This window comes from Bradysia coprophila, unplaced genomic scaffold (genome assembly GCF_014529535.1).
Source record: "Bradysia coprophila strain Holo2 unplaced genomic scaffold, BU_Bcop_v1 contig_350, whole genome shotgun sequence".
Lineage (NCBI taxonomy): Eukaryota > Metazoa > Arthropoda > Insecta > Diptera > Sciaridae > Bradysia > Bradysia coprophila.
This window is the reverse complement of record NW_023503608.1, coordinates 5,393,558-5,419,509: the sequence shown is the minus strand read 5'-3', so window position 1 is coordinate 5,419,509 and position 25,952 is coordinate 5,393,558. Positions and strand designations below refer to the sequence as shown.

The 25,952-nt window shown below is 33.4% G+C and overlaps 1 protein-coding gene and 1 long non-coding RNA gene across 3 annotated transcripts in view; one reads left to right on the top strand and one right to left on the bottom strand.

Moving 5' to 3' along the window:
* LOC119080393 (BAI1-associated protein 3) overlaps window positions 1-25,952 on the bottom strand; it is a 77,661-nt gene that overhangs the window by 5,419 nt on the left and 46,290 nt on the right. For both annotated transcript variants that reach the window (XM_037188712.1, XM_037188710.1), the window contains exons 3-5: window positions 25,192-25,417; window positions 22,254-22,494; window positions 22,011-22,179 (exon numbers count right to left, since the gene is read on the bottom strand). In XM_037188712.1, coding sequence (XP_037044607.1) covers window positions 22,011-22,179; window positions 22,254-22,494; window positions 25,192-25,417 — 636 coding nt within the window. The remainder of the gene's footprint in view (window positions 1-22,010; window positions 22,180-22,253; window positions 22,495-25,191; window positions 25,418-25,952) is intronic.
* LOC119080562 lies at window positions 13,202-13,751 on the top strand. Its single transcript, XR_005088332.1, has 2 exons — window positions 13,202-13,364; window positions 13,427-13,751. It is a non-coding gene; the product is annotated as an uncharacterized LOC119080562 (long non-coding RNA).

Below are 25,952 nucleotides of genomic sequence, written 5' to 3'. Positions count from 1 at the left end.
ATTTAAAATGTGGCCAAACATATTGTTCTATATTCTAGCTGTCAGGTCGAGGGGGAAACAACAACGGAAAATCATGTCTTATCATTTGTATTCGAATGCCATTTGCTCATATTCTCCATTCATTCGCTCATATTTTCCCGTCGTTCGCTCTATTCATCCGCTTATATTTTACAATCATCATTCGCTCATATTTACCGTTCGTTCGCTCATATTTTCCCTTCACTGGACCACATATTCCCGTCATTCACTCATAATTTGCGCTATCGTTCGTTCCACTCATTCGCTCATATTTCTGCAGCCTGCAGCTACAGCCTGTCATACCATTCGCTCTTGTTGTTTCCCCTCGTATCAGGTAACTCAGACATATCTTTTTCATATCATTTTTTATAGAGAAGTATTTTTATCGATAATTCTAAAAAAGAATTTGATATCCCAAATAAATAATTTTGATATCCTGCGTTTTCGGCAATTTTTATCCTCAAAAAATAATTTGATTGTCGAAAAAATAGATTTTGATATCTTGCCGCATGATGTCCAAAATAAATAAATTTGATATCCGAAACAAATAAATTTGATGTCCGAAACAAATAATTTTGATGTCCGAAACAAATGAATTTGATGTCCGAAACAAATAAAGATAACCAGACAATATTTATTTTTTTACATCACAGATGAGAAAATGAGACCAAGCCCCGAGGGGTCCCGCACTGAAAAGAGTTGCATAGAGTTACATTCTGAAAAAAAGAGTTGCAAAAGAGTTGCATGTGAAAAAATAGTTGCAAAAAGAGTTGCAAATCCAGTGCGGGACCCATCGCCAAAACCAAACCAAAGAAGTTACAAAGACTGACAGAACGTGGTCCTTAAATAATAAATTTAATATCATGGAAAAATAATTTTCATACACGCCTATCGCGCTCTCCTATTTTTATATGGAGAAATCAGACACTTAAAACACAGAAACAGAAAATGTGATAACCGCCAGTTTTCTCGCCAAAAAAAGGAAAACGAAATGGCGAGAAATCTGGCGGCTACTTCAGTCTATATACTGCAAATAGCACTCTAATAGACACCTCTTCTTGATTATAAATTTCTATTTCGAGAATATCGAATTTATTTTTCCGCGTTACCATTTTCTTTTTTATGAATATAACACTTCCTTTTCCATGAAACCACTTTCTTTTCTTTTTTGGGTTATCAAAATATCTTTTGGTGATATCACACTTCTTTTTCCGGATCATCAATTCCTTTTTCGTAGATATCAGAATTCCTTTTGCTGGGTATCAATTTCGAATTTCGGTGAATCATAATCATTTTTGGGGATATCAATTTTGAGAGATCACATCACATTTTTCAAGATATCAAAATTATCTTTTTAAGGTATCAAAATTTATTTTTTTGTGTATCATGCCGGCAGGATATCAAAAATCTTTTTTCAAGATATCAAAAACATTTTTTGAAGATATCAAAATCTTTTTTCAGGATATCACTTTAATTCGATGCCTTTTTTATAGAACGATACTTTGGAAAGAAGGCTGCTAATCATCTGTTATCAACGGAAACGATAAACGTAAGAGATGAACTCAGTCTTACATGGTTTTATATAATAAAATGTGAAGTAAAACAAATGAAGTACTAGATGTTGTGTTAACCATTAAGTCCATTATCAGCGCGAGGTACTTTTACTCCAGTAAAAGAAGATAACCGATTTAATGATGATCATATAATGATTCACATTGTAACACATGTCTTAAAAAACAAATGATTACACATACACAGTTACAGATTTTTGGTGTTCTAGAATTTTGTTTGAAAATATTTAAAACAAAAAAGTTCGCTTCGCTTGATGCTTGTCTTCTATGACATTTTTCGAGACTTGGAGACAAATCTTGAATTGTTCTGATATTTGAGTTAAGTCTGTTAATGAATCATGAAGCATACAACAAGCACATTTACTACATTACCAAGTATTTTCTTCCCTGACAAATACTAGTTGTTTGTAAATATTTTCTATTTTGTCAGAATTGTGCTCGAATGTAACCATATTTGCGTTAAAAAATTGTTTTGACATTAAGATCCGCAATTTACCATCATATTATCTAAAGTCCCTTCAATTCCTCGTTGTCGCTTACTCTAAATTTTGATTTTATATTTTTCATACGACAACATCTCGGTCAAGACAAGCTGATATGCAAAATTTGTTGGATACGCTATGAGAAATAATAAAAGCGAAATTTAACCTTTCCATTAAAAAGTAATTTTCATATTTTATAGGATTCGACTGAAGTCAAAAGCAGAGCTGAAATTGACACAGTAAATAAATCGGGGAAAATGAATGAAAAACATGAAAAGATAAAAGATTCATTTAGAGTGTTGCGGTCATGACAAAATTGAAAAATAATGTATTGCAGGGAGAGGCGGGAAATTTTTTTTTTTCGAAACTACATTGAGAGTAGTTTCGTTGGATAAATGTTGTTATATGAAGGTGAAAACTTCGTTGCGACAAAAATTCAGTTTTATTCACGCTGCTCTATATCCTAACTTACCTAATTAATCTTTCAGAGACAGTCCAATAACCGAATTTGTTACTTCTTTTAATCAAAATATTTTTTAAGTATTGATGTAAAATCTTGTACTTCATTAGTTGTAACATACATTTTGACCGCGCTTCCAAACATTTTAAATTCATACTTTTTTACCCCAACCCTTTTCCCGCAACTTCTATGCCTTTTTAAATTAATGATTTTTGGTACATTTGTGTTTTGTTTGTAAGGCGGGTTGCAACAATGCAAAATATAACAAAAACTTTGACATAAATTGGAACAGACAAAATTGTCTTTATACTTAGAAAAATGAACTTTTTTACTTTCAAATTACTCGGAAACAATGATTTAAAAAAGGTAATTAACAGATCCAATTTAAATGAATCAACGAGATACATCGCATTCGAATGTAGAACGAGGGAAAAAATTGTTCGAAATGATTGGAAATTGGATACGGAAATGACTTTAGGGGTCGTTTACAAATATTGTTGCGTTATCGAGTGTGGAAAGTGGAGTGCCCTGAAAAACGTGGTCAAACGGGACAACGTGACAAGACGGATTTATGTCGAATATAAGATCACGCTCGTTCCAAGTATTATGTCACCTATTTTAATAAAGTTATACGATGTTGTCGTCAAACCAGTTCGTGTTTAGCCTCCAACAATGTTATGACCAAACTTTATGATGAAATTTCGTATTTTTCCCTTTAGTATTTCGTTCTGATGAACTGAAAATTGAGTTCATCTTAGGACTATGACTATAATAATGACACGGTGTATATGATAAAATTGCATACACATCGGCAAAACGTCATTTGTGAACAATCCCCTGTCAGTTCATTTCGTTTACAACAAACCCATCAATTATTTAGCTACGAAAGTTGTTTAAATGTTAATAATATGAATTTAATGACTAGCTACATACATTTTCGTGTGAATAAAATAATTTATTGAATTAATAAGGGAAAAGTAAAAGCGAAAAAAACAATTTATCAAAGTTTTTCTCCACAAAAACTTTTTAATTGAATATGAATGAGCAAAGTTCAATATACACACACAGCTGAAAGCCAACAAGATGTCTTCATATATGGTCGGCTATATTGTGAATTATTTATGGTGATAGTTAAAAGCCAAAGCTGCCTGCACGTTTCTAAAATTAATCAAGCAAAAAACAATTCTCCTATGTTCGGGGATAAGCTTGGCTATTTTTTTGGCATTTAAAAGGAAAATCGGATATTCCAAACTAAACTTCATAAAATTTGGTGAAAATTGTTTTTATGCAAGTTAAATTCATCGTTTTTGTGTATTTTCTACGGGAAATTTTACAGCTGAAATTAAATTTGCTCAATTTACCAAGGTTAATGAGATGTAAAAGATTTTAATCATTTTTCGGCTTCGATGAAAACCATTTTGCTAACCAAACTCTTCGATGTAATAACTTTTTGTATCGATATTATACAATTTTTTCGGCAATTTAACTTTGATAATTACATAATATCGATCACATATGTACAAATACGTTACCCACAAAAGAAAATCTTACAGATCATTAGATGAACTGAGGAAGGATAAGTCGACCGAAGAATAATTTTATTCGCTCCTGTCTGGTTTACTTAACTCTGTCGTGATTGCAGATTGGATTTTTTCAAGACTGTAAGGTATCGTCATTTTATTAGACACGCGGGAACACAACCTTTTTCACACAAAAATATGTCAATGTGGATAGTAAAAGCTAAATGTTAACACTAATGAAGTAAAAGATTTTCATCCAAGTGATTATATCAAGGGGAGAAGTAGCCCCGATAATTATACTACTGTTATGACGTTAGTGTCGAATCATTACATCTGTTTCTCACATGCTTTCTGATTTTTCCATAAAACTTGCCAGTAAAAAGAGAGTGTTCCTTGCTTGTTTTCGGTAGTTATTGTCGATAACAGATGCTAAAGCAATGCTTAAATAAGCGGTAGTTCGAAGACTTCTTCAATAATTTCAAAGATTACATGGTACATCCACATAGTGTTATTACTCGTAACGTTGAATAATTCATTTATATTTAATCAATGAACAGTTATGGAGACGCAAATGTTTAATTTATTAACTTGAAATTACTATATTACTGATGTCAGACATGTTCAGTTCATGTAAATATTAACGAAGGTAAATAGTAGAATTGTTAACTCGATTGATAATAAATTATTGAAACGATTGTGTTTGTGGGTAAATACAGAAATTAATCCCCCATGAACAATTCGTCGTAGCATTTGCTTTTTGAGGTTCGTATGTCCTTCCACCCAGAATAGAGAGTTCAAATCAAGCGAATGGAAAAAACCCATTGTCAATGGAAATGAATCTTATAGAATCGCAGTCAATATGTGTTATTTTCTCTCCAGGGTATTACACTGCCAACGATGGTCTGCACTTCATGTTAGCCTTATTCATGTTTATAGGCTTTGAATTTTGTATATTCAAAGTATTTATATTGACTCTCATAAAAAAGAAACTTTTATTGTGCTTCTGCTGCTTTAGCTTCCGCTTTTCTGCGCTACTTTGAGCAAAATATATACAAATTCGAAATAGCTGCAAGCAGCACCAATTTGTTGAGTTTCAATTAATTGTGCCATGAAAACGTGTGATCTGTTTCATCCATCTGAAGCGTTTCATTACCCATCATCCCCACATTTTGCTAAATTTCCATACTTTGGATTATTTGTCTTCATGACCTAAACACCACTTTTAATTTACATATTTTTACCGATATAACACTCTAATTTCTATGAACTTATTCAATGCAATTATGGCATTATGTAAATTATCCGTGGCAATATAAAATCAAATCAATTAAACGACAACCGCGCTGTATAATGATATAATTAAGATTGATCAACGTAAATCAAAGATAAAGTACACGCCAAGCTTTTGTTACTGGTTCAGTTGTTATACACATTATCCATATAATTATATTACTTTGTTTAATTGCACTATTACTAAGCCAATTTTAACGTTTTCTCTTCCTTTTTGTCGAGGAATTTTATTTTCATTTTTTTTTTATTTGTATTAGCCAAATGACTCGAGAGAATCATTATTAACTGAGGCATATCGAATGGGTAATGAAATAGGAATAAAACAAAAACTGGGAAAATATAATAACTCTCCATGCAGATCAATGTTGGCCTTATAAAAAAGCCCCCATTTGCACAGGATAAATTTTTGTCTTAGATATGTAAAGGCTGAAAATGGTTTTGGCTGCAGATGCAGAATGATAAGAAGATCACGGACAATTGCTACAAAAATAAGCGATGAGCTTTCTTCTTTCTCTACTTAATCAGCCTGTTGATATCCACTGCTGGTTGTACGCCTCCCCTTTTATCTTCCATTCTGAACGATCCATTGCCCTTTGCTGACAGTTTGTCCCCATCATTCGCTTGATCGAGTTCGTCCATCTTTCTGATGGTCTGCTTATTGGTCGTGTCATTTGTGGTCTAAAATTATGGTGTTGGTCCAACGTTCGTCTGTCATTCTCGCAATGTGTCCTGCCCAATTAAACTTCAGAGATGCTATCCTTTCCACCACGTCTACGACTTTCGTTTGTTGCTGAATCCACTGATTCGTCATTTTATCTCTAAACGAAATCCCAAGCATATTTCGTTCCATTGCTCATCGTGCTACTTGTTCTCGGATGCTTTCGTTAGTGTTAACGTTTCTGCTCCATACGTCAACACCGGTAGGACACACGAATCAAACACTTTCCATTTCAGACTGTTGTTTATTTTGCTTTTGAAAACCGTCCTGAGTCTTCCAAACGCTGCAAATCCAATACCAATCCTTCTTTTAACCTCTGCTGTCTGATTGTCTAGACCTTATTTTTAACTTTTGGCCAAGATACACATAGTTGTCGACTTTTTCGATGACGGTGTGTCCATGAGTTTTAGCTGGTGTTTACTTATTTCAAATGCTTGATAAAACTAATGACTTAAAAGACTTTGTATCGTTGAAACTAATTTGTTAAGTTATCAGGTTTAATGACCACGATAAACGTGCCGTCATTGAAATGTTACCCTTTCATAGACATGCCCATATATATTTTGATTATAGTCCAGGGACACATTTTATCAATGACTTGATTACATGCTAAAGACTCTCTAAAGAATAAATTCTGCTCGAGAAATATGAAAAATTGTATGGAAATCACATGATTAATGGTGACTCCCACAGTGTATGACTACATGATGCTGGTGACATCTCTAATTGAGAATGATGATAAGAATAAGCAATAACGTGCAGTGCAGACAAAGTCTTGCAACAAGCAAAAAGTTGTAGACGGCTATTTGCACTGTTAGTGACGAAACGAAAAAAACGATGAACTCTGGCTTATTTGGTATGCTAAACATTGTGCAGTTTTTTTCATAAAACTTTGCAACAATCTGTTGAAAATGCATAGATCATTCGAAAAGGTTGGGCTTATAAAATAAAGTGTCGTTGCACCTCTGTGTGTCAACGGAAGATATTTTAATTAAAACAAATTTTTCTGTATGAAAAAGGGTAATTTTCTTTGTTCCAATCACCCAAATACAGGTGTCGTCCCACACCGAAAAGCAGATATTATCCATGGTGATAATTATTATGCCAAAACGTGTTAAGATGAGAAATGTTTGCTTTTAAAAGCAATCAATCCAATTTCCATTTCCCCAGGTACTTTGACCTTTATTTGTTTTTTTTTATGCGACAATTGTATAATGTACGTTTCGCAATAATTTTACCAATTTAAAATATTGTTTGAGTTAATTCTTGGATCTTTGCAGAGTGATGCTGTGTTGCTTCATAGGAAACATCTTCACATTAAAATGTGGGGTGCGCGTTCAGTATTTTTCGTTTAAAGCATTCCAACCGTTCAAGTAATTTATTTAGCAAAATGAAGAGGCTGTTGAGAGAGTGAACTCGAGAATCGTTTTTTCCGCTTATTTGCGTGGGTGTATGTAGAAATCTGAGAAATTTTCGTCTTCTCTTTTTTTCGGAAATAATGTTAATGTTGCGAACGAAAATCCAATTTGTAAGAGAAAAGGTTATTTAGATTATCGAAATCAAAAATTTTCGATACTCCAATCATTAGGTACAATGACAATCGGAATCGATTTTATTTGAATTTTAGATTTGAATTGCATGAATCAAAATAGAATTTGCGTTATCGCGAGCTAAATAATATACTGAAAAAGTAGGCTACATTGAGCAGATTCACATAATTTTTAATGAATTGATTAACGTTCAATGATATGGGTTATAAATGACTTGCATGTTCAATGATTAGATTTAAATGGTTAAATCGAACGTAATATCTTCACTAAACGGTTGGATTATTTGAGCTTTTCTATATCAACCACTCAACTGCAATATTTCAACACGTACATAGATCGAGACTCCATTATTAAATGTTCCAGTTATTTAATGTCACAAATTTGGTTAGTTTTAAATTAACGTGACCAAGATTCAAAATACTTAAACGAAATCGTCAAATTGAATTAATTGCATTTGAAATACAGAAGAATTTTCTCATTTTAAGCCGAACAGACGAAAAATTCTGTTGAAACTGGATATAATATGGAAAATTCGTCATGAAATGTACTCGTCTATTTAAGTATTAATTTCATGTGTTGCTCTAGATGCAAACCTCCAATTTCATTCATACACTCGATTTCATTCACAAATAAGCAAAAAAAGACTCCAAACAGTCATTATCGTACATTATTCATGGTAACGTCCTCTAGGAGATAGTTCGTGTTTATAGTACATAGACGAAAACGTTTTAAAATGGAGAGAATGGAGAGAATTATCATTTTCGAAAGTTTGGTTAAGCTAAAGTGTACACAGCCACAAATCTATTAAATTTAGTGACACACAGATACAGTATGCAGACCACAGCCACATCTAATTCCTTGGAGGGTGCACTCTATCATGATTGATGAGTTAGTTGTCAGAAACCTTTTAAGATCGGTTATTCGACTACGCCTGTTGTATCGAAAACGGTGAGGAAAACGTATGAGTTTTTAGTGTTTTGTTAGATTGCAAAGTGTGCGATAAAATTAATGAAGTAAAAGATTTGCGTTTAATACTACTCGAAACTTTAAATAGAAAATGTAACAGATCTAATAAGTATTAAAGGTTGAGGGTAATACGCTGGTCGTTTAAAAACTGTTATGTTTCATCGAAACTATGCGATGATAAGATTCAACAGCGAAAATTGCATTTTGTTATTTGAATAGTAGATTAAATTGGATGCTGCGGAGGTAGCTCATTTCATGAGAGATCAATTTTGTGATACGAGCCGAACTCACAAGTGTGGTTTTATAAGCAACAAGCTTTGGAAACGGTTATTTTGACAAGTGTAGAGTTTGCATATCCGAGCCGAAACAAAAGTGACATTTGTTAGATAACACATATAATTGATGATTATCGAATCTGTTACTTCTTTTGTTCGACGTATTTTCGACAGATTGAAACAAAACCTACTACTTCATTAGTCAATATGCCATTTTACTATGAAAATGAGCAATGGCAAGGGAGAAAATTCTGTACATTTTTGGAAAATTCTAGAAAAATGTATCTAAAAAATAGGCGATTCGTCAATTCAAAGTTCTTTTATCTAAATGAAACCGACTCATACATAAGCGAACATTCGAATCGAACCCTTAATGTTTACTCAAAACTTTCTGTCGTTATTTTTTATTAGTCTTGTTTATATAGTGGAAATACTTAACATACTTTTTAGACCACATAAATTCAATTCAACGATCGACCTTATCCCACCTTTAGACAATTTACATTCTGCATAATCTTCGTCAGACATCTGGCCCAAAAATAAAAGAATAAAATTTATATTATCATGTGGATGTGGGTGGATGGTGGCATACGTCTACCAGCAGTACATGGTTATGTGCGTGTTATATAAGTATATGATACGGTAAATCGGAGTCGAGTACACTTTACGATTCTCCAGCTGAAGAAAATAATAATAAAAAGAAAAATATAAAGAAAAACTTTGAAAGGACATTTTCGTTTTATGTCCATTTTTCCTTTAATTTGTTGGTATTGCTAACTTTTCTTTGGGTCAATCCATGGCAACGTTTTCCGTCTAATTCTATTTTTAGTTTACTTTTTTTAACTTTTTTTTTCCCGCAAATGAGGACTAACTACCTACTTTATTTTCCGTTATTTATAGATTAGATTGCGATAAAAATGTCCTGCCTGCGACATTTATAACATACAATTTGTATGCATGGCAATAGAACATGAATATTGTGCGGTGAACAAAAACTATCCTCAACTACTTAATATGTACTGCTAACTACTTTTTCGCCTTTCTCAATGAATATTTATAAGAACAAAATGAGGGGGACGTTTTTCTGGTCGCAATACATAATTTACGTAGCGTTTACTCGTTTACTGGACGTCAACAGAAAACTACCAACAGCAGGTGTATACGGGAAAACGACGGGCTTCTGTCTGTGTATGGTGTCAGAAGTTAGTTGTTTGTATTGAAGTTAACTGAATTAACATATTTTCCGTACAAGCTGTTAAGCAACAGCGTCTACAGTAATTTTTGCACATCTAAGCAAGTCATAATTTAAAAACAATTATCCGAACGACCTGTTTTTTTTAATCTAAAGCTAACTATTTCCCGATCAGTGGTCTGTCGAAATAAATTTTTTTTATTTTTTGTGGAAAATGAACGGGAACTCGAGTACAAAGTTTCCAACATATCAATTTTACTCTAACCTGTTATAAAATAGCTAGTGTATAATGGCCAAATCTGCTACTTCTTTTGTTTCAAGTATAGCTTTTGGTCAGAGCTCATCACTAATAATTTTTATCATCGTTGTTAATAACAAATGACTGTCCCCATTTAAAAGATGCGAGCGAAAAATCTCCATTTTTTTGTTTTTAACCTACAAATCATAGTATCGAGGTATAAATGATATCGAATTAAAAAAGAAAATTCAAGTTAATGGGGAGGCTAGTGAACAGTAGTTTTATGACGATTTTTTTAGTGTAAGTCAATTAAATTTTCATCTATTTTTTTTGATTAATTTTGTTTTCGAACGAAAATTAAAGCTGAAAGTGACAATAATATAAATTTATGAAAAATTGTCACATTTTTGGGCCATGTCATTTCACAATAAAAAAAAGTCTGAAAGCATTTCATAGGAACTTGATTTTTTTATCTGAAAAATCGTAAATGGAAATCATTTTCATTTCGATTTCATTTTGTTTGTTTTCCACGTTATCGTCTTATTAGAAATGTATACCAGAATGCCTCCGAATCTTAAATTAAAATACGAAAAAAAAGAACACAAAACAAAACAGCATCCCCTCAGAAATTGAATAATTTCAAAATAAACAAAATCTTATATAATATTCATTCCCTATCTCACATTTATCAAATATTGGCAACGCCACACGCAATTTTTATTCCTTCCATTCTTATTTCTCTTCCATTTTTTTAACCATTTTTCTTTTTGATTTTTCTTCCTTTTCCCGTTGTTCAATCGCACTGCTATATTATAATACTCATTCCAAATCGTATTTCTGTCTCCCGATATCAGCAAATTGATTTTGCACACCAAAAACTGCACCCTCTGATTGAACAATATTGTTGTTTTATTACATTCCGAAACACATAAATCAACTCTCGCTCACGACTCAATGGGAACATTCCATGGCAATTTTGATTCAAAAACAAATTCCCCAAATGATAATAATTCGGTTTATATTCAAACTGTGTGCTTATGTTCGGTATGGCTAAGAAAAAGCCGTTAGCGATAGGTATATATTCTCGCCCCCAAAGAAACTTCCAGCACAACACAGCACATTGTCTTGTTTATAGACATTGAATAGTGAGCACAACAAGCTTCAACATTTTTATAGAATTGCTGCAGACGTTAAGTATAAAAATAACGTTCTTAAGATTTAATATTGCACGTATCTGTGTTGGACAGTTTATTTTAATCACTTTCGCGTTTAACTTTCGCTTCAATTAGCGACAGACGATTTAATTCCGGGAGTGAATTGTTATTTTCATCAATTTTTGTATACTCGATTCGCATTAGCCGACTTATTTTGACGATAAAGTGGAAGCAAAATGAAATGATCGATTCTAAGTGTATACAGATTTGAAAGCCAGTATAGTTTTACATACCGCCCATTTGAACTGTTTATGGTGCATTTGTTAGGTTTTTTATCTGTAAACAGTTCCAATGCATACGCATAAGCTCGAAAAAAAACATCGTGAATGTTATGCAAATCGACCGAAAGCTTGTTATTTAGATCTATACTCGTTTTCAAATCACAATACGCTAAAAATCTTAATAATCGATCATTTCAATTTACCCTACCTTTATTGCTGCAATGCATTATTTTTCCAAGTTATTTTTAATCGACGGGAAACATCATTCCAAGCAAAAAATGAACACTACTCCTGTTTCTCCTGAATCAGGCCAGTTTCCATGGTTCTGGATAAATAGATTAGGGTAACTTTTGTTAAGAATAGTTGCCACTCCATGGGTGGAATTTGTTTCGTTTTATGATACAAACACTACAAAAATGCACCGATTTATTCAAAATTTCATCTAAGCTCCGAAACGGCCGCTCACGTAAAAGTTCCGAAATGTCGGCCCTATATTTTTGAATAGACACTTAACATATTCTGTCTATCACAAATGTGGCCAAATATGTGGTTCTAGCTATAGATCACCTTACATATACTTATATTTAGGGCGGCTGCAAACGGCTGCAGGAATATTTTAAGCGGATGACAAAAAATGAGTTCATTTTGGGGCGATTTTTTGTAATTTTTGAAGATTGAAGTCTGTCAGCTAGTTCATTGCTAGTCCGGCCCTGGGTTTAAAAAAAATGAATCGAATGAATCACATAAAAAGATAAATTTTACTTCTTTCAAGGATTGAGAACGGGCTACACCATCGTCAAAATTACAAACGAAACTCATCAAATAATGAGCGCTAGCTAAAATTTTATTTCAGTCTGACTAAAAACATAGACACAATGAAGATAGGAGTAATAATGTGAGAATGTGGAAGTTACTCATTACCTTGGTCACTGAAACTGTGAGATGGTCATAACATTAAAAGGTTGAAAAGTAACAGTGTTGTAATTCACTAGTCTTGCATGCAAGAGTATCGTTTCAAGATACTCTAGTTCGCCTATCCGCTGGAACACCTACGTTTGCTTAATTTGGAAATTAAAAAGATATAAACAACGACAGAGCAAAATAAACCAGGCAGAAGCGGAATGTCTTTGAAATGTCAAATTATCGATAATGATTTGATTAATCGATAATTTTGAACGTTTTTCAGATGATTGAGGTCACTAGTCAAATCAAGCGCTCCTGCCTGGTTTTACTCTGCCGTGTATAAACTGATTCAGTTTCACTTTCGTTGAATTGTATTCAAATTATTCAAATTTCTGTATTGGTTAAATTCAATTGATTTTTGTTATCTTTCGTACGTAGACTTTTAAATTCATTACACGATTCAATTCGACGAAGAGTATCCAACCAAAGTGTGAAAAGTAATTTCGACGGTAACGACGATGATAGGGCTATGAGCTTATCAATATTGAGTCGATGACGTTATCATTGCCTTGAACATGATACGATTAACGAATATTTGAAATTAGTTGTAAACGTAACACCAATCGTGACATTATAATGAAATCGACGAAAATTTTGTTTGCTTTTCTCGTAATTTTTGTTATCTTGCATGGTGTTACCTGTCTCAGTAAGGGCGACATTACTGCTGAATCAGTGTTAATTTTCCAGTAAGATCAGTAAATGATTCGCAAATGGCTCGTTCCGAAAATTGATTTCCTTTGCATTTCAGCAAGTTTTACAATGGTACAGGTGATATAACAGAAATAATCATTACGGAAGAAGATATTAGTGCAATAAGAGCCGTAGATGTGAGCGGTCAAAACGGAGATGCTGTTATTTCATCATATAGTGCCCGTAACATAGTGTTAGTTTTCTTCGCTGAGGATGTCGACAAAGGGTTCAACATTAGTCTGGAACTTTATACTAGTAGAAAAATGGATGCAGGTAGTTCTGCGGCAAGAAGTTTTTCAGTGTTTTCAACAGTAATTTCATTGATATTTGTGTTAAGTGTGCTTTAGAAGAATATAATTCTCTAAATTTGTACAAATTCAAAATGTCTAAGTAATTTGTAGAAATGACATGCGATCGGTAGGTATAGGACTGAGAAGCTAGTCAAATATCAAAGGGACATGTGAAACAAAAAAAAATACAAAATTTACAAGAACACCAATGGCTTATCAATTCAATGTGATCGACTCTCCACGCGTGTTATTGTGAACATTGTTGACGAAACCCTAAAAACGCGACACATTTCACAAAGACTAACATCACGAATCTATTTTCCGAAAAGCTTTGAAAACTTTTCTGAGAACAACCAAAAATTACGCCTTCATTTTTCATGTTGCTTACCCATTAAATATTAACTGTACGCACAGCATTGAATATTCATTAACATTTTCCAGCAAAACGTAAATTTTCCAGAGTAAATTCTTTCCAAAGTCATTTTGCGTTAAATCAGTTAAGACCAATTTATCTTGAAAATGATGCAGCATTCAACAGGATTTGATTTGTAATCGTTATTGATTACTTCCCTAATTGAAAGTGCTTTCTAAATGAGTAAGCATTCCTGGCTTATTCAACGGAATTGATTTCGTTCAAAATAAATACGTAACACGCGTTTTTTATTCGGTTTTCCACATTGTGTGTGAGAAAATGCAAACAGGTGAAAATGCTGTGAATAGGAAAAGACGGATGCTCTTTTATTCGGTAGACGTGAAATTGTTCGTTTTGTTTGTTTAAGCTGCAGAATTGGTGGAACGGAATGAATGTTAAATTTTATTGTTGTGCCAACGAAATGATGTCGGAAGCTCTGTGTTGGAATCATATCTTATGCAGTTGTGAAAATACAATTAACCTTTATAATTAGCAATCATCTAATTGCTTTTTCGCAATTCCGGTCCATAATCATCACCTTTCCATGCATCCATTTAATGTCGTTTTGAAGGTATTTATTTCACAGTGCGTTTTTGATCGTTATTTACCTACCGTGGTAGATACAACGTTTTTCGCAATTTCGGGCCATAATCACCTTTCCAATGCAAAATATTACCAAAATTTCTACCAAACATTCATATGCAAACATGAACTAATTTGAACGATCAAGCAACCTGCACTAAATACACATTGCAATGTGATGTATAGAGACGCGCCAAATAAAATCAAGTAGTCAATGCTTAGTATGTATACGCTTCAACAATACGTTCTGTATAATTGTGTGACTCTGTGGCCGAATGGCTATGGTCGTTGGCTTGGTGTTTGAAAGAATTTTGGTGTTGGATGTTCAAATCCTGGCCTGTGCAAAGTTTTATTTATAAAATTTAGTCTTTCTTGAAGGTACTAAGCTCTGTAGCGTGCGAAAAAAAGGTGAAAAAGCCCAAGTGCGAAAAAAAATAATCAAAAACGCACTGTGAAATAAATACCTTCAAAACGACATTAAATGGATGCATGGAAAGGTGATGATTATGGACCGGAATTGCGAAAATAACTATTATGTGAATTAATGTGTAAACAAGTCGTTTTTCTCAAATATAAAATTTTTCAGAACGCGATTCAGAACTGCAGGGTAAGTTCATTGCTTAATAGCATCAGATCGATATTGAAGACTTTCATAGACGGCACATTCGAGCAGTCTATTATCCGCTCTATTCCTTCTTTTGACATAACAATTTTCTAGTGACTGATGCAAAATCTTTTACTTCATTTCTTTTACTGCAAAATTTTCTTATATAAGATCACATTAGTCATTTGTCTATTATTTTGGTCGTCTTTATCAACAGATGAAATAAATATTGGTCGACATGCGACTGATCTTTGAAGAGAAGCTAAAAAATGAATGAAGAAATCACAATAATTGGAATACGTTAAGGGTCAAGGGAAAAAAATTGCAGAACTTTCCACATCTTCTAATTGTCGAGCAAAAAGGCAAATTCGATATGGCACAAAATAGCCAGGCCTCGTCGCTTATTTCTTTAATTGTTGTCGGTATCAGAAGGAGTGAATGTGAACACTCTGTACACCTCAATTTCTTTTGTAAACAGAATGTGAAGACTCTGTGCTCTGGAATTTCAGTGGACAGAATCTTCAGTTTTTGGCCAGGTGGTATTTAATACATAAGACGTCAGTGAAATCTTGACATGAATTTTCTTCAGCTGTTTTTGAGCTGCAAACAAAACTGATTCCACATCTTTATACGTGCGTATAAGCAAGTATAAGAACGTTTGTTTGTATGGTTTGTATGCAGTTGAGAATCAGACAATCTGCTAAACGTTTTGGTTTTTTATTCCTTGTTTATGGTACTTGTTGTCAATTGATGCAAAAAAAAATATTTTTGACGAAAAGCTATGAATTGCAAAAACATTTGCGGAAAAAATATCTTATTAACGTTTTGTAGAATGTATGGTTAAACCAACATATGAAACATATTTCGTTGGTTTTTACCTGGAAGCAGTAGTGTACATATAACTAATTGGTTTAACTAAAATGTGTTCGTTCCACAAATGTAACATTTTAAAAATAACCCTGCAAATTACCGACTGCACTTTTCCAGTGTGGTTGCATGCATTACGCTAATAAATTGTATTATTAGCCCCGTACGAAATTCTGGTCATATCGACATTATTATAAGATATGAAACTCGGATTACAGAGACATACATTCATTTTTTTGGCTAGAAAATTCCGCAAAATGTTACGGTTTCAGGGTCCAAATTTTTGAATTATGGATTTACCGGAATACACAAAAGGCTAAAGATATTGTCGACGCATCTATTCGACATATTATATTTATCGTGATGGTCTTCTTGCATGCATGCGTAGCCATACATGGCTGAAATATTAAATTTTAATAAAAATATGCATAGACCAGTAAATTTAATTGAATTTATTATCGATCATTCAGGTTTCATTTACACAGTCCACATATTTACAAAGCTTTCAATTATACGCTGAAAGTATTTTAAAATATTCAATTAAATATTTGGACGTATTGAATATGGATAGGCAAACAGGCGGTAATAAATGCATTCATGCGTATGTAGCGATAAATTGCTTAATTTAGCCTAACACACCACAAATAAATCGGAAATATGAAATGACCTGACAATGCATTTGCGTGGGTGATAGTCAAGTGAGCTAATGTATTACGTGCCAATCATTAAATCAGTATAACTAGCAACGCAGCAACATTTAAATTCATATATTAAAGTATTAAAGGGGAAACATTAGCTCAAACCGTCTCCTCAATTTATCGCTCGTCGCTAATGATTTTTGAAGTAATTCAAAGAATTACCATGATAAGTCACCCATGCACCCGAACCCAAACTTAATTTCGTCGTTGTTACATTACTTTTTGTGTCACTATACGCTCAATTGAAAAACGTTTATGTGTCACGAACACGCCTCGGTAATATTTCCTTAGTATTTTATTCGAACAACACCTTCCTTTAATTTATAAACATCTCTGTAAATGAATGTGTGGTTTTCGTGCACCTTCGCCATCAGTTGAAGTGGAATTTTCACTGTGGAAACATTTTCATTTTCTATTATTTTGGATAACTCAAGAAATCGAACAAATATTGGTCTGTGCCACGAAAATTTAAGGAGCACTAATAGCACGTTACGTATATCATACCGGGCTTGGTATATGTAGCTGGTTATATAGATATGTAGATATGATTCCCGACTAGTTTTCTGTTAAACATGTATGTTAAAACGAAGTAGTAGATTTAAAACAAACACCACGTGCCATAAGTTCGCTTTAGAATACATTATATATTTGTCAATGCCAGTCAGTAAGCGGTTATCTATCTGTTGTAGATAGCTATGATATGCGACCGGTGTTCTTTTAAAAATATGTATGTTAAAACGAAGTAGTAGAATTCAAATAAACACTACGTATGCTTAAGAATAAGAATTTTGAATGAATCAGTAGATGAACAAATGAATTGGAAAATAAATATTAAGGCAATGTGACCTAAGAATATCTTGAATTGGACTGAGTCAACGCTTCGTTTTAATATAAGTCAATATTTACTTTTAATTTTTAGTCTTACGGTGGCGTTGAATTATAACGATATTTATGTTCACAAAATCGTTGAGGGTGGCTCTGTGGAAGACATGGTTTGTTTTCGATTTTTCGAAAATAGTTGACGTACTAGATTTTAATAAAAAATATTTTAAACAAAAGAAAGGTTTAAAGATTTATTTATGATACCGTAAAATGCCTGGCATTTACAAAAACTAGAAAGCTAAACAAATCTAGTCAATCTCGTATGGAGAATCCATCATTTTAAATGAAAGCAACTCCATTAAAAAACTATTAAAAATGCGTCCAACTCATTTACAACAATCAAATCAACACCGCATCACAATTTTTAAACACTATCCCAACAAATTCCATCAACTCGTCCAATTAAATTAACAATACGAAATACAACAGCAGGAAATTTGGTATAAACGGTAAATAAAATAATTAATGCGCGATCTTTAAAATAAATTATTTATTCTTTTGAACAGAAAACATTGTCGGAAACGGAATACATATAATGTATGACTGGAACAGACAAATATATATTCGTATTTAATCGCAAACCCGATAAACTTGGGAATTTTTCCTTTTCCATTTTTTATTCACAAGTGTTCCAACAGACTCTTATATAGCCACTTACCCTCCGATGATGATATAGATATACATGTACATTGTACAACCAAAATGAATGTGTAAAAGCAAAAGCTTTTATTGTACAAAGCATTCGTGTATTATGGTACGTATGGAGGTAGCTCTCATTATTATATACTCTATACACACAATAAACCCTTTTTCGAAATGCCATTACGATATTGATAAACGACAAAATCTTGCTCACAGTGTCAATAAAATAAAATTCATATTCGTAGAAAGAAAAAAAGGTGAACAAAATGTCAAACAATTGTCCTCCCCATTTTATTACATTTATTTAATTTGAATGAAATCAATACGGAGGAAGTGCTTAGAATCGTCGACTAATGCGATTATTAATGTACATTGTAACGGAACATATTGTTAAATTGTTGAATATTTATCTCAATACCCTTCGAACAATAGACGAAACAAAAAAAAAGATTTGTACAACTTTTTCTGTGCCGAGGAGGCTTAGTGCGAACCTTTTCTTTAGAATTTAAGTTTGAAGTTTTAAAACTTCAGTATTTTCTGGAAGAAGATCTGCGTGAATTTGGTATAGGAGTGAGAGCTTAAACTTGATGCGAACAAACAAAACTTATGTCAAAACGAGAATCTTTCAAACAAATCGCCATATTGAATATGAACGACTCACGCGTAATTGTTACGCATACATACAACAAAGTTTCCGCCAACAACAGTCATTGAGTGACTATTGAATTAAAAAGAGGAAAACTGAATTTTATAAGTTGTAACATTGAAAGTTTAGTGAGGGAAAGTTCATCATAATCAATAAAAATGAATAAAGCTAACAACAATGACAACATTTTTTGCGACAAAACTTCTGAAAGTTTCGGTTTTTGCTTCCAACAAAACAAAAGCTCAATGTAACTGAAATGTATGAGGTGTATATTGGGTAGGGAATGTAACCGGGAAATTAAAAACCGGGAAAAACCAGTTAACCGGTTTACCATTTCAATTTTTTTTCGTCAATTACCGGTTAACCGACCTTCAAAAAATTAATCATTTTTCATTTTTATCAGTAAAGCTTTTTATTGACAAGCGGAAAAAAAGACTGCTCACAGTGGCGCAGCATGGAATTATTCTTCTAGTTGCATTAAAGCATTGCATCTAATTTGAATTCTTTGTGAACATTTTCATCGTAAATTTTATTTATTATGATAAGCAACTCAATGTCAGCCATAAGCTGAAAACACACTGGCAACTTAAATTGCTCAGATGGACAAGTTATGCTGCTATTTCTATTGTATTCCGTTTCTCACCACAGGCTAAACAATGGAAATCGCAGCATAAATTTTCCACCTCAGCAATTTCAGTTGCTAGTATGTTTTCAACTTTAGGCTGAGAGTAAACGATCAATTTGCGTTGCTGAGGAGGACAATTCCATTTCTACTGTAATCGAATTTTCACCACAGGCTAAACAAAAGAAAATGTAGCATTATTTTCAATCTGAGCAACGCAAAATTGATCGTTTGTTCTCTTAGCCTTAAGTTTGCAACTCCGAAATCGCTGTTCCTTAGAAAATTTACAGAATTCGAAGTGGAGAAGATCGTGTAACTACATCTTCTAAGAAACCAAATGAAACGACGTCTGTCAAAAATTCAGCAAGACAGTACAATAGAACAAAAATTTTGAAACTAGCTCACACTATCGATTTCCAATATTTCTGTTGAATTGTGTTTCAACCTGAAAAGTCGCAAATAAAGAAACGGTAAACTCGTTTCTATAGGGCTTCGCGAGCACAATAAGCCACCTAGTTGTTTAGACATTGATATCTCGACTTGTAGCATAAAAGCATTTGTAACTCGCACCACAAAAACCCAACTCATCAAAAAACAAATGTCTAACCGAGTACAAAATGTACTATTCATTTCCCGGGAAATGTCCGGGAAAGTTTTTTCTCATTTGCCGTTTTTCCCGTTTCCCGGTTTTTCAAAATCGACGGTAAATGCATTCCCTAATGGCATAGAATTTCCAAAATTTTACACGTAAATTATTTTACATGTTTTCAGTACAAACGTATTGCGTTCATTGGACGTTACAACTTATGGACTAAAACTAATGAAGTAAAAGAGTTCACAACGGAAAAAGTAAAAAATTTGACAAAAGAAAATTAAGGTAAATTATCATAGTTCGTGCTATTTCACAAAATTTTGAGTTTGAGCATTGATAGCGTGGAAAGTGTTGATGGAATTGGCTTAGACTTAGTGTCAACTTAAAGTTTGTTTCATTAATTAACGATTTGATCAATAATTTCTTGAAAAAGATTTATATTTTATTGATGATGCAGCTTCGTGCTATGTTGATCGCGATTCGTGATTTTGTATGGATTTCAGAAATTCTTACTTCGTGCTACCATACAAAATCGTAGCACGAAGCAAGGTACCTTGAAATCGAAGTTCGTCCTATGAAAAATTTTGTATGAAATTTGTATAGCACGTTAGAACGAACTCAGATAAGTTACCTAATAACAAAATGTTTGAAAATATGAAAAGTTCTTTTGATTTCGTGTAAACGATTGTAACCAGTCAAAGTGTACGAAAATGCTGCCAAAATGAATTTTTACTGTCTATAAATATATTGCCAATTTATATTGTCACACTCGGCGGAAAAACACCTTATACAAGAAGAAAATTGGATAAAGAGCGCTAAAATACCCCGTTTTCTGAAGTCTCATATATGTAAATGTTTCCATCGATCCTCATGTAAAACTTGTCGAATCAGTTCAAGTGGATGTTGAGTATTTAATCAAAAAGAAATTTTACGTTTTACCAGAGTGGATTTCTGTAAAATCCCAAATTTCTTTGGATATAATTCGTATTTCTAGGAAAACCTGTCTGCATTCCATTCAATGAATTTAGTAAAAAGGATGGTAATAAATCGCAGAATTCAACGAGGTAAATAATATCATGGCTGGTATTTTCGCCAATATAACCAACATTTTTGATGCGGTTTCTTTTTTAATGCTTAAAGGATAAACACGAGTAAGATCATTCTCCATTTTGTCCGTAAGTTTTTTTAGTCAACATATCCTTTTTAACAGTTTCGTAGGCAAGCCTCCATTTTCCTATCATCTACACAAAAGGTAGTACCTTTGACTATATATTTACAGACGAAGAAGAAAAACTTTTAGAAACCCTCTCTGTGTAATCAACTTAGACGTAACAGCTAAACAAACTCTTCAACTCCAATTGCAAATTAAAGAAAAGTTCATAAAAATAAGCAAAATAAAAATAACTCTAACGGACCAGAGATATACTGCTACAGGTTAAATGATAAACGAAGAAATAAACTTCCAATGTAGTGGGTTGATATTGTAAAAAGGGAAAGCGGGTTATGAAAAAGAAAATTAACACACACTCACAGTCGTGATTAATGAATGTTTTCGTCCTTCGTTCTTTCTTTATCTTCTACTTCTTCTTCTTGAAATTAGTTCCTAAAAAAGATTTCATTCTCGTCGCTTGTATTGCCCACGAATATGACACAATGATAAATTGGTCTAATTAAAGTGGACACGTTTTTATATAAAAAGTGATTTATGTGGCAATAAACCAGGAGTATATTGGCGAGGTTAGATCTTTATCATCGTGCTTTTGATGTCATACTTTCCGTTAATAATACACAATTTATCCACTTACCATTAGCGTCTTTAGCTTCGATACCATCAGCTTCTTGTACGAGAACAGTAAGCACAACGATTTTTGGTTTGTCTTCCGTAGCCGCATTTAACAATCGGTAATGACGGTCAGGAGAAACACTGAACGCTCGTTGAACTTGTAGATACATTTCCTCTTTATAGTGGGCGAACTAAATGAAGAAAATTTGGTTTTTTTACAGTTTAGCTATACACATGTTGGATATATGATGTTATTTTGTCGTACCTGGCCGCCAGGTGCAGGCGGTGCACCAACAGTATTGGTAATCGTATAGAGTACATCAACGTATAGGTGCTCCTTCTCATCCGGTCGTTCGATATCATCTTCTGTTGGTTGTTCCCTTTCACTTTCCAGTAATGTTTCTGCTCGCGTCTCTGACACTCTAACAGCAGAAAATCGTCTGTTATCACGTTTCCAGGACAGCGCAGTGAAACTCTCGAAATATGAACCATCCGTCTCTTGTACGCTATTGTAAGTGAAATCACAATAATTTATTATTGTCCTTAAGCAAGAAGTGTTGTCAGAGACAATTCACATTTGTAAACAGTCGTAGGTGTGGAGTAAAGTAAATACAATTAATTCAACTTTATGTTTGTAATGACGTATGTCCATTGAATCAATCGTGATTGATATGTTGCGTAAGTTAAGCAATTTACATTTATGCTATGTAATAAACACTTTTCGTGTAAACAAATGATTCTTTTTTTGAAACCAGAGCCTTTTGAAGTTGTTGGAAAAACTCTAAAGAGAATTTTCCTTTTACAACTATTTCAGGCGGGAAGTTATTGTCGAAAGTGGACGACGATATTCTGATTCATAATCTGAATTTTAGATACTTCCACAAAAACAAATTCATCGTTACGTGATTGACGGTTAAAATGTACCGCAACTACCCAAGAAGCATGAGGAAATTGCTCCGGAAAGTCGTGGTACAGGGTCCAGAAAATTCACTATACAAATACACTTGAAGTCAAATTCATTGGTTCAGCTTGACACTAAGCTGTAAGTCACAAAGTCAGCGTTTTTCGATGTAGTTTCCTCGGAAGCTGGGGTAGGTCGAACACGAGGTCGAACAGCTGAATTTTGTGGAAATGAATTTTCCTTGAAACATTCACCCTAAAAGACAGTGATTTCTTGACAACAAAAAGCTAAAACTATACGTAATTAACTTCCGTTGCTTTGGCTTTCAAAGAAATTGTTTGTACAATATACATGCATATATCACAAGTATACAGAAGGAGAAGATGTTTAGCGATATAAAACGTTTCCTATTGTAAATTATTCCGGAAATTTAAATTCTTGTACACCGTGTACAGTGTACACGTACCTTCGATACAATTCAGTGATAAAAATTCCAATAATGAAATTGAGACGAGTGCACATCATTCTAAATTAAGCACGACAGAACGAATTTAGCTGCAAAAAAAACATTGATGGATTTGATCGAAGTCTAAATGAAAAACTAATATTGGAATTGAAATAAATTCTGGGAATCTGGAGCTGAAGTAATTTTTCGTGTGAATTGAAATGATTAATCAAGCATCTGCTATATGAGAAAATAATTTTTTTTGTAAGCTTCGGTCGGCCGTTGCCCTTATACTGTACAAACAAAACCAATTTGAACAATTTCTGCATTCGAATGAACTAAATCCGTGTCACAGTTAAACACTTGACTGGTATCAAAAGGTTGAACGGTAATTTTTTTCGTGATAAGTCGCTGCAGAAATCCCAGTAGAACATAAAATCATTGAATATGCCGCCTCCACAACACACAATATCGTCGTATGTATGAACCTATAATGGTACGTACGGTTTCATTCAAGTGACTGTAGTCTAATGTTTTATTACTTCGACATTCCTGACGATATGGTTTATTCTATAGAGATTACCATATACGGACCATCCCACTTTCAAGATCGTTAATTTTCATTTCTGATGCATACCATCATTAGGTTTTGTGTCAACATTGCTTTCATCCCAAGATAGTCGTCACTTACAAAATGTCTTTTATTTAATATTTTATATATTGTGTTGCGAGTAACTTGAACCGACAACGAATTTAGCCGGGGCAAAAAATCTTGAAAATAAAACGCAATATTTAATATCATGAGGCATGTATTGTATCCTCGGTTCTTCGCAGAATATTCAATTTTGATGGTGACATTCGAACAATCTAATCATGTTAAATTTAGAGACGAAAGTATAATAAAGTATGCCGCAATTCAATCTACAAAAGATGAATTGTGAATGGATATTTTCGGCTATGTGGAACATCTGCCACCAATACGCCTGACTGGAATTAATTTGCCCGCAAAAAATCAACAATATTTTCTGGAAAATTTTCAAAACAAACACGTAATCGTCACTTCGATGAGGTTATTATTTTTGGTTAAAATGCGTGAGTCGAATATGTGTTCATCTCACATACACACACACGTTGCACACACTATCGATGTCGCAAAAAAAAAAATAAGAAAAGAAAGGTAAAAGCTGTTCTGCTATCAAAATTGTATTGAACCCATATAGCACTCCTCATCTATATACCTCACTAAATTATCTCCAAATGTTCGCGTGTCTGAAAGAAAGAACGAACGAAAAAACACACCTCTAACAGCACACCGAACACCATACAAAAATGGCTATTTATAACTTCCAAACCTTTTTTAAGCTATTTTTGAGAAATCTTCAAAATGATGCGTACTGCATATCAAAACAACCCACTCCCCTTATGTAATGGTGAAAAATGCTATGGGTCTATCATGATTTCCCCCCACAAAGCAAACAACATACGCACATTATACAACACATTGGGTACACAATATTCGTTTCCAGCTGTAAGAAAGAGTAATAATATTGCGTAGGTGTCACGAATTAAATGAATGAATGACTGACACACCGAATAGAAGTTTAAGTGTACAAGTCCCACATTTAAAACCGCACCAACAAAAAAAAAAACCAGCAACAAGCCAGGAAAAACCATTGAGACACGATGCGGTAAGAGATGGTAATGTTATGTAAATTGAATAATCTCATTCGTAAGCTAAGGCTTTTTTGGGACAATCTAAATTTACCGCATTTATGAAATGAAAATTTATGCGAACGTCTCGGTAATAAAATTTCTAAAATAAAATAAAAAAAATTGTGAGCAAAACAAAATATTTACCCGGAAGTTGAAGTAGGATCGACTTCTGGCCACGACAGTCTTCTTTTGCAAAACACTAATGGCGGCCGGTCAGGTGGTGTCGGTTGATGTACTGGTGAATGTCTCTGGCGGAATGACCCTTTTCGCGGCGGTGCTAAACATTCCAATGCTCGCGATTGACGTCGTATTGATCCTTGGCTTTGTGGAGGTGTTACCGTACCAGGAGCTGGAATTACTTTCGGGAAACCTATGGAATGAAAACGAAAAACAAAATTCCATAAAAAAAAATGTTTCCTACAGTCACCAAAGCCTTTAACAGATTTTATCAATCTATCTATATCCATCCATCCATCCCATTTACTAAGCTCATTCATATTTAAATTTCGCACAAAATCAATAAAACAAACCTTTTACCATGGATTATATCTAGCAGATTATAGATTTTCGCATCTATTTCTTAATATTTCATCAAAATCCTACGTCCAACAAACTTAACTTAACATCCCTTTTTCGTGATGTACGAAACATAAATCATATACTTTCAGTCATGTACTTGGTGGAATACATATATATATATATATAACTATGTACAATAATAACACGAATCAATGTGTTATACATTATACAACATTATAAGTCCTTAAAATATTGTATACCTTTTCCGGACGGATCGTTGAAAATACAAATTGGTTCCTGGGTTTTATTGTCAATTAAAATTTATCTGTTTGTTCAAGCTTATAATACACGACTTATTCTACCTACCAATTTTATGGATATGGATA